Here is a 9,453-nt window from a genome sequence, read left to right as displayed (position 1 = left end):
TCTAAGTGATGTTGATGGGCGAGGCTCTGGAAACCCTGGGGATGGGGGGCGTCCCCCTCCCCCCGTTTCCAGCAGTCATGCTCTGCCCTTTGATCCTCAGTTGGGGAAGGGTGTCTGCTTTTCATTGGCCAGAGATGTAGAGGAGGAGGCTGGGTCAGGGTAGGTGTCTTGGAGCTCTTCCCTGATTCCCCTGGACGGTGGCCAGGACCCAGTCCATGGTTCCCAGGGGCCAGGAAAGAGATTGCTACATTTTATTTCTGGTCACACTGATAGTGGGTGCTTAATAACCTAAATTGCAGAGTGAATGAATTACTCAGGGCTACACGGAGTTCCCACGGACAAGCAGGGAGGCACAAACCCCAAAGAAATCAAAGCTGGAAGTGCACCCGGGGAGCAATGGGCCAGTACACCCACATACACCCAAATCTTCCTAGGAGCATGTCAGAAGGGTAGCAAAGAAATAAATACAAAGTATATGTCCGTGGCTCCCACAGCTAATCAAAATGTTGCCAGCCCCTGCATGTGGGGGGGGGGGGGCTGTCCGCTCACATGTAGCCGGCTCCACTAGAGAAAGAAATGGCAAACCAAGCCAGTATTTTTGCGGAGAGGACCCCCCAGGGACAGTATTGGTGTCCTATGGTCCAAGGGGTCACAAAGAGTCAGATACAACTGAACAATTACATAGTGTAGGAGGTGTGATTTTCGAGTTCAAGCTAACTTCTGATCCCTTTCCCTTTTATTATTGGGGGAGGCTGGACCCCAAGCTTGATAGCCGAGGCTTGACCCTTTTCCTACCAAATACCAGTTCCACTCATAGCACTGAGCCAAGAAAACCATTTATCCTAATCAGAGAAAGTATACATAGGAGAATGTATGCCCAATAATAGAGAGGAGGAGCTCTCCCATAGGGAGCAAAGTAACTCAGCTTCACCAAGAAAGAAAGTCCCAGATCTCAGCCAAGGGGACACTCACCAAGTCTAGTCCAGTCTAGCCAGCCTCGGGAAGGGATGTGGAGACTGCTTGCTCCTCTCATGTTGGCTTCTTCCCTGTCTCAAAGGATTTATTTCAGGAGATCAGAGTTGGAGCTAGAACGGACCTTGTGGGTCATCTATTCTCACACTCATTTTTCTAGATTTAAAACAAAACAAAATAAAACGAAACTAGGGATTGTGGAGAGAGCTGCGAAGCAGGAGGTAAGCTTGTACCTTGCGCTGTTTGCAGAGAGCTAGGGTAGCCCAAGTTTCGAGCGCCACCTGGTGGCCCGTGCCCTGTAGAGACCACTCCAAGTCACAGCTAGTGAAGAAATACTGGGGCGGGGGTGGGGTGGGGGGAGGAAAGGAGGTCGACTTGAGCATTGCAAACTATCAAGTATTCTACAAACCATCTTTGCCCTCAAAGAGCTTCCATTTTACTGGGAGCATACAACATACAGGTGGAAAGGTGGGTGGGGGCCAGCTGGTGGAGGCCCTTCAGTCTCTGGAGGGGATGGGTGCTGGGGGATGGGCTTGGAGCTGCAGGAAGACAGATCCCTTTGGCAGCAGAGTGGAGGCACTGTAGGCAGGGAGATCAAGAAGGAGGCCATCACAAAAGTCCAAGCGCAGGGCAAGGAGGGCCTGAAAGAGGGCAGAGGCTGTGTAACTGGAGAGAAGGGGATGGATGAAAGAGACAGAGATGTGGAATCTATAATTGGCAACTTGGAATGGAGATCACAGAAGGACTGAGCTGCCAGCAGCCTCGGGACACTGAGCACAATCCCCGTCATCTCGAAGATTTCAGGATGCCATTCTTTTTGGTTCTCCTCCTCCCTCTTAGATGGTTTCTTCTCAGCCTTCTTGGCTGGATCCTCCTCCAGATCCTGCCCTCAAGTACAGAGCTCCGGCCTGGGCCTTCTCTTCTCCTTCTGTCCTGCTTCTCTTGGGGACCCCACCAGTTCTCATGGATCTATGCTGAGGATCCTCACATCTACCTCTCCTGCCCCGGTCTCTCTGCTGACCTCGAGTTTCACATCTTCTTTTCCCTGAACCTACTCCCGGTGACTGTACAGGGCACCCCCATCTTCCCAGGTCCCCAGGTCCTCAGACTCCCAACCTAGTCCTGGGATTCCTCACCCTTTCTCCGCCCCCCATATCTGAGCCTATCATTTTCACCTTTGGAATTTCTCTCGAATTCTCCCCCTTTTCTCCTCTAACACTGCCCCTATCCTGTTGCAGACCTCCATCTCCTTACACCTGGATTATTGTAATAGCTGCTTGGGTGGGGGTGGGGGCGCTGCCTGCCTCAAGCCTTTCCTCACTCCATTCGGCATCTAAAGTGATTTTCCTGAAGTGCAGCTCTGACCAGTCACTCCCTGCTCACTAAACTCCAGGGGCTCCCGATGGCCCCCAGGATCGAATACAAAGACTCTGTTTGCCTTCAAAGCCCCTCCTAACGTGCCCCCTCCTCCGACTCGGATCCAGCCACCCTGGCCTCCTGGCGGCTCCATGGACAAGATGTTCCATCTCCCTATGGCCAGCGCTGCCCGTCCTGGTGCGATCTCTGCTCCCTCACCTCCACCTCCTGCTCTCCCCGGCCTCCTCCCGGCTGAAATCTCCCGTCTACAGGAAGCCTTCCCACCTCTCTCGATCCGAGCGCCTTCCTTCTGCTATCAGCGTGTCTTATTGTCCCATGCACCCTCTCTAAGTACGGGTTTGTTTGCGCGGCGTCTCTCCCAATAGACCGTAAGCTCCTGGAGGGCAGGACCTGCCTGTTTTTGCATCCCCAGGGCTCAGAACAGTGCCTGGCACACAGCAGGCGGTTAATAAGGGCTGACTGATTGACTGACCTTCCCGAGTACGTCTTAGCACTGCCTGAAATGTCACCATTGAGGCTTCGTTGCTCTTCGCCCACCCGTTGGGGGTGATCCGAGGAGCACAACTAGAAGTGGGCGCCAGTTAACAGAGAGACGGAGGGAAAACGTGCCAAAGTCAGATCATTCTCCCTCTGAAGGCAGTGAGCTCCCCTTCCTTGGAGGTCTCCAAGCAGCGGCTAGATGGGGTGGGGGGCGAGGGGGTACGGGGTTCCCAGAGAAGCACGCTTAGGCTGGTACTCCCTTTGCAATCCTCGGAACCCGGGACACTTGAGCTGTTCCCGCTGTTCCCGCAGCCGAAACTACAACTCCCAGAATCCAGTGTGGCTGAAACACGTGCTTCCGGCGTCCGCCTTCCGCCCTGCAGGTGCCGAGGCGCGTCCGACAGCTTTTCCCAAGAGCCCCTTCGGCTCCGCCCTGGTCCCCGGAGGGGCCTTCCGGCGTGGGGTTCCCGCGTGAGCGTCAGCGGCCGGCGAGAACTCCATGTTCCAGCAAGCTCCGCGCGGGTGGGGGGCGGAGCGGACTCCATCTCCCTGCATGCTCCGGGCCCCGCGGGCTCCTGGGCAAGCTCCTTGTGTGGGATGTACGAGCGGAGGTGGGCGCGGGGCCGGGGGCTTGGGGCCCGGGGGAGGGGTCGCAGATGACCACTGGGGCTCTGGCCCGGCGCGAGGAGGACGGGGGAGGGGGCAGCAGGCCGGGGGGAGGGGGAGGAGGAGAAGGAGGGGGAGGGGGAGGAGCTGCAGGTGCGAGGGAAGGGGAGGGGGCTTGAAGTGACAGGGAGGGTCGTGGGGGAGGGGGCCGGGGAGGTGTAGGCGAGGGTCCTGGAGGGGTCGAGGGACGTGGGTGACGGGAGGGAGCAGGGTCGTGGAGGAGGGTGGTCGGGGGAGGGGGTGGGAAGTGAAGGGAGGGGTCGTGAAGGGGGAGGGGCAAGGGTGACCGGAGAGGTGTAGTGATCCTGGGAGGAAGGGAGGGGTGGGGTCTTGGGGAAGGGGGGGGAGCTTGGGGTGGCAGGGGAGGGGGCGGGGTGACAGGGGAGGGGGAGAGGTGCCTCCCCATAAGGGACGTGCCAGAATGGGGAAGGGGCTGCTGGGGGAGCCCCTCTGCTCCTCTAGGGAGGGGTACCCTGGAAAGAGGAGGCTGGAGCTGGCGAAGGGGCCCCGGAATCAGGCTTAGGATCTGTCTGTGGAGAGCCACAAGGGCCCTTCAAGGTCATTTCACTGATCTGTTAGTTTTACTGATGGGGAAACTGAGGTGCAGAGCAAGGGCTTTGCCTGTGGTAGGCTGGTGGGGGGTCTAGTGCTCTTCTCCAACTCAGCAGGCATTGAAATGCCAGGAGAAGGATACAAAAAGAAAAGTTCTTGTCCTCAGGGAGCTTCCTCTCTAAGGGGCCTGGAAAGCAGTGCCTGAGGACCTGGGAGAGTCCAGGGAGTAGGAGGCCACACTTCCTGCCACCCTGGTCCCAGGGGCAGGAGGGGGGACTCCAGCAAGGGATCTGAGGCATCTCTGTCACTTGGAGGGAGAGAAAATGGGGTGGGGGGAAGAGTGTGGGTTTATAGGGAGGTTGGTAGGACCTCCCTGATCCTCTGGGTCACACCCTTCCATTGTGCTCTTGAAGCTGCCACGGTTAGAGCAGAAGAGACTTATTTTAAGGTCCCACTGAGGCAGAATTCAAATCAAAGACACCAAGGGAAGGGGTGTGTGAAGCAGGAGTGAGGTAGAGGGAAACAGAATGAAAACACCAGCCTCAAATCCTTCTCCTTACCTCTGCCCTTGGCCAAATGCCCTTTCTCAGCGGGCCTCGGTTTCCGTATCTATAGAATGAGACTTTTGGTTAGATGGTCTCTAAGGTTGTCATCAGTCCTATGTCCTATAAGTCTATGGTGCAGAGGGATGGGAGAGGTTTATGATGGGACTCAGGGAAGGGGAGGTGAGACAAGGGTGACGGGATGCTTGCAGAGAGGGATAGGGGACACAAGGAAGATGTGGGGCCCCCTGAGAGAGGGATTCCTTAGGACAGGTAAAGAGAAACAGGAGGAAGTCCTGAATTGGGATGTGTTGGTGGGGAGGTTGTAAAGGGGACCAGAGAGGGCAGTGAGAGGTGAAGGCCTTTAGGGAGGGTCAAGTAGCAAAGTCCGATGGGGGCCACTGGACAGAAGGGGGAGGGTGAAGGCCCTTGGGATGGCCCCACCAGGGCATAGTGACAGGATCAGAGTCCTCCCTTTTCCTCTGCCCAGGTCACCATGGGGCTGAAGGCTGCCCAGAAGAACCTGTTCCCTCTGCGTTCCATCGATGATGTGGTGAGGCTCTTCGCAGCCGAGCTGAACCGGGAGGAGCCCGACTTGGTGCTGCTGTCCCTGGTGCTGGGCTTTGTGGAGCATTTCCTGGCAGTCAATCGTGTGATCCCCACCAATGTGCCTGAGCTCACCTTCCAGCCCAGTCCAGCCCCCGATCCCCCGGGGGGCCTCACCTACTTCCCTGTGGCTGACCTCTCCATCATCGCGGCCCTCCATGCCAGGTTCACGGCCCAGATCCGGGGCGCTGTGGACCTGTCTCTCTACCCCCGAGAGGGGGGTGTTTCTAGCCGAGAGCTGGTAAAGAAGGTCTCAGATGTCATATGGAACAGCCTGAGCCGTTCCTACTTCAAGGACCGTGCTCACATCCAGTCCCTTTTCAGCTTCATCACAGGTTTGGGCTGGTGGGGAAAGGGACCCTTTCTGCTAAAGCTGAGACCCCTCAGACCCTGGCATGGAGCTTGAGGGAGGACAGGCAGATCCAAGGTGTACTTTAGGGGGGGTACACTCTAGAGATGTGTGTGCTGATCTCTTAGGAGGGAGTCAGGAAGCCTGGGCTCACTCTTGCCCCAGGTCATGGATGTGGCTTAGCCTTGGGGAGGAAGCTGGGTTCTGGTCCCAGGATCCTAGAGGCAGAGCCAGAAGGGACCTGAGAGGCTGCCCGGACCACATGAAGATAGGGTTCTAGGCCAGTCCTGGGAATCCAGAGCCAGCTGGGAAGGGTCACTGGATATCTGCCCTGTCTCCCCCTCAGGAATCTTGTGAGACAGTAGTGGCGGGGATATTCGGCAAAGCACGGGCCAGATGTTGATGCCTTGTAATTTACATGAATATCAGTGCAGAAGCTGCTGAAGGGCACAGGCAGAGACTACAGGGCCCTGGGGACAATGAGTTGGGCTCATGTAAACAGACTTCCGGGAGGAAGGGGGAGACAAAGAAGGAAGGGGATGGAACAGGAGAAGGAGGCCGCTAACTGGCCAGGGGATGGCTTGGGCCCAGGTAGGAGGCCCAGTTGTGGTTCTCTCTGCCTGGCTCCAGGGCAGGGGCTGGTAGAAGTCCCCTCCCCTCTCTGCTTACAGGCACCAAGCTGGACAGCTCCGGGGTGGCCTTTGCAGTGGTGGGGGCCTGCCAGGCCCTGGGCCTCCGAGATGTCCACCTGGCCCTATCTGAGGACCACGCCTGGGTTGTGTTTGGCCCTGATGGAGAACAGACGGCTGAGGTTACATGGCATGGGAAAGGCAATGAGGATCGACGGGGTCAGACAGTGAACGCCGGCGTGGCTGAGCGAGTAATGCCACCTCCCCCGCCAATTACCTGACAGCTGTAGCCCCTCCCCAGGGCACACAGTTCACTGGCCCCCAAGTCATGCTGCTTCCCGGGAGAGGGGGAATGAGAGTTTGTTTGTGGGGTTGGGAAGCTAACCAGAATCTCCTGTCTTGTCCCCAAGAGCTGGTTGTACCTAAAGGGTTCCTATTTGCGCTGTGACCGCAAGATGGAGGTGGCCTTCATGGTGTGTGCTATCAATCCGTCCATTGATCTGCACACGGACTCTCTGGAGCTGCTGCAGCTCCAGCAGGTGAGGCCCCAGGCTCCCTCCCCCTACCGCTGCCCCCCCCCCTTAGTTCCTCATGGATTTTCCTCAGGATTGGGCTCTGAGTGCCTTGCCAGACTTGTCTCCCCTCTAGCCTTCCAGGGTCAGGCTCCCAGCCCTGTAGGACCCCCAGGTCACATCTCTGTCATTTTTCACCCACAGAAACTTCTCTGGTTGCTTTATGACTTGGGACACCTGGAAAGGTGAGCGATGGAGAAGGTCAGGAGGAAGGTGGAGGGAAGGGGAGAAATGGGTGCCCAGGTCATGGCGGGCATCAGCCCCATGCCTTCTCTGCAGGTACCCAATGGCTCTGGGAAACCTGGCGGACCTGGAGGAGCTGGAGCCAACACCTGGCCGGCCAGACCCTCTCACCATCTACCATAAGGTGTGTGTATCTGTGGAAGAGAGGGGCATGCAATTACGTAGGGTAGGGAGGACTTCAGGGAGCCAGGGAAGGGAGGTGGCTTGCTGCCTGGGAGGCAGAGGGGAAATGAAAGCCAGGTCAGAGCAGAGTCCCTGCATTGCTCTGGCTCCAGAAGGGCGTCTGATTGTCACACACACACAAAACACAGTGGACACCTACCTGCGTGGAGCTCCCAGCCTGGGGAGTAGGACACCCACAATCCACAGTAACCAACCAGCAGGTGTGTGCCTGGCTCTGCTGGCCTTGGCCTGAAGACATCCTAATTTACATCCTGGTGGGGAGCCTCATAGGGATCATCCTTAGGCCACCTCCAGGTGCTTTGTAGGCCCCAAGGGCCATAAGCTTTCGAGCTGCTGCCCATTGTCATGATGTGCCCAGCTGGGGTCAGCAGCTGAACATTGTGTCCTGGACAGCAGGAATGGGCTGATTTAGCCTTGGGTGGTCAGGGAGTTTTTGGTGATGGTGACCCACAAAGAGCAGGCAGGCCAGCTGGCTGGATGGTGTCCTGAGCTTCTGAATCCCCCACCCCTAGGGCATCGCCTCTGCCAAGACCTACTATAGGGACGAGCACATCTATCCCTACATGTACCTGGCTGGCTACCACTGCCGTAATCGAAATGTCCGAGAAGCCCTGCAGGCCTGGGCGGACACAGCCACCGTCATCCAGGAGTGAGGCACCTGCCTGTTCTTCCTCTCTCCCCTCAAGCACACGGCCCTCCTTGGATCCCCCAGACCCCTTCTCTCTGCTTGGGTGAATGGGGAGTTGGGGACAGTCCTTTCCTCCTTGTAACTGCCTGAGGGGCTAAAGAGGGGGATGGGGGAGGAGGCTGGGGGCTTGTGCTCACTCAGCCTCCCTCCTCCCAGCTACAATTACTGCCGGGAGGATGAGGAAATCTACAAGGAATTCTTTGAGGTGGCCAATGACGTGGTCCCCAACCTGCTGAAGGAGGCTGCCGCCCTGGCAGAGGCTGGGGAAGATCGAGGTGGTGAGCATGCTCAGGTAAAGGGAGCAGCGGGCCTGCTTCCCCTGGCCCTGGAACCTTGGTTTGAAATCTTTGGGGGATGGTTGCCATTGCAACCTGATCTTCTGCATTTAAAAATGTTATTCTGAGAAGGGGGTTTCCTTGGCACCATGGGGGGCACGTTCCTAGAACTCTGAGCTGCAGGAGACGAGCCCCCTTTGTAGCTGAGCCCCCAGTGTGTTCCTGTGGGGAATTTGGCTGCAGGGGCCTAACCTGTGTGTTGCCCAGGGCTCCCCGGCCCAGGGTTCAGCCCTGCAGGATCCCGAGTGCTTTGCCCACCTCCTGCGCTTCTATGATGGCATCTGTAAGTGGGAGGAGGGCAGTCCAACACCTGTGCTGCACGTGGGCTGGGCCACCTTCCTGGTGCAGTCGTTGGGACGCTTCGAGGGGCAGGTGAGCTGGGGCCCCCGGTGCTACCCACCAGAGGCTGGGACGGGGAACAGATTAGGGTGCCCTCCAACAACCAGGGGTGGGGTGGGGCAGGATCAAACCTTCCTGTGGGTCCCCAGGTCCGGCAGAAGGTCCGGATTGTTAGCCGGGAGGCAGAGACGGCAGAGACTGAGGAGCCCTGGGGAGAGGAGGCCCGGGAAGGCCGAAGGAGGGGCCCCCGGCGAGAGTCCAAGCCTGAGGAGCCGCCACCCCCCAAGAAGCTGGCCCTGGACAAGAACATCCCCAGGAGGCCTGGGGTGACCCCAGGGGTTCCCAAGGGCCCCGAAGGGGGAGGACCAGTCCCAGCCCCAGCCCCTCCGGCCTCCCCGCCCCCTGAGGGCCCTGTGCTCACCTTCCAGAGTGAGAAGATGAAGGGCATGAAGGAATTGCTGGTGGCCACCAAGATCAATTCCAGTGCCATTAAGCTACAGCTCACTGCCCAGTCCCAAGTGCAGATGAAAAAACAGAAGGTGTCCACACCCAGCGACTACACTCTGTCTTTCCTCAAGAGGCAGCGAAAGGGGCTCTGAGGGGCCCCTCCTCTCCCTGGGCCCTGCCCTAGTTCTGGGCCTGGGCCATCCTGGATCCCCGGAGTAAGCCCGAGGGCCCCGGGGGTAGCTTAACCCTTTCCTGCCTGTTTGTACATAGATTTATTTTTCAGTCTCCAGGAAGATAAATAAATTTTTGTAACAAAACCGAGACTCTCGCGGTTATGCCGTTGGGCGCGGGGTCGGGGGTGGGCACCCACTGGTGAGTGGGCACAGGCTGGCGGGCTCCCTCCGCCTGCCCCTGAGGGCCGGCCGTGCCGTCCGGTCCTTTCGCGGGGCGGGGCGGGGGCGACGGGGAATCCC

At 58.2% G+C, this 9,453-nt stretch overlaps 1 protein-coding gene across 1 annotated transcript; it reads left to right on the top strand.

Moving 5' to 3' along the window:
- The first annotated feature begins 3,389 nt into the window (after positions 1-3,389).
- On the top strand, positions 3,390-9,301 carry MEN1 (menin 1). Its single transcript, XM_036765641.1, has 10 exons — positions 3,390-3,440; positions 5,080-5,530; positions 6,216-6,424; positions 6,584-6,712; positions 6,890-6,930; positions 7,025-7,112; positions 7,684-7,820; positions 8,016-8,151; positions 8,402-8,566; positions 8,683-9,301. Exons 2-10 carry the CDS (start codon positions 5,086-5,088, stop codon positions 9,130-9,132), a joined length of 1,800 nt encoding a protein of 599 aa, XP_036621536.1. The 5' UTR covers positions 3,390-3,440; positions 5,080-5,085; the 3' UTR covers positions 9,133-9,301.
- The last annotated feature ends 152 nt before the right edge of the window (positions 9,302-9,453 follow it).

This window comes from Trichosurus vulpecula, chromosome 6 (assembly GCF_011100635.1).
Source record: "Trichosurus vulpecula isolate mTriVul1 chromosome 6, mTriVul1.pri, whole genome shotgun sequence".
NCBI lineage: Eukaryota > Metazoa > Chordata > Mammalia > Diprotodontia > Phalangeridae > Trichosurus > Trichosurus vulpecula.
This window is presented reverse-complemented; position numbering and strand designations above follow the sequence as displayed.

Excerpts from the sequence above, each read along its gene's own strand:
- MEN1 (XM_036765641.1), top strand. The coding sequence starts at position 5,086 with ATGGGGCTGAAGGCTGCCCAGAAGAACCTGTTCCCTCTGCGTTCCATC. Across the intron at positions 7,113-7,683 it reads CTCTCACCATCTACCATAAG|GGCATCGCCTCTGCCAAGAC; the intron begins GTGTGTGTATCT and ends CCCCACCCCTAG. Across the intron at positions 8,152-8,401 it reads GAGGTGGTGAGCATGCTCAG|GGCTCCCCGGCCCAGGGTTC; the intron begins GTAAAGGGAGCA and ends TGTGTTGCCCAG.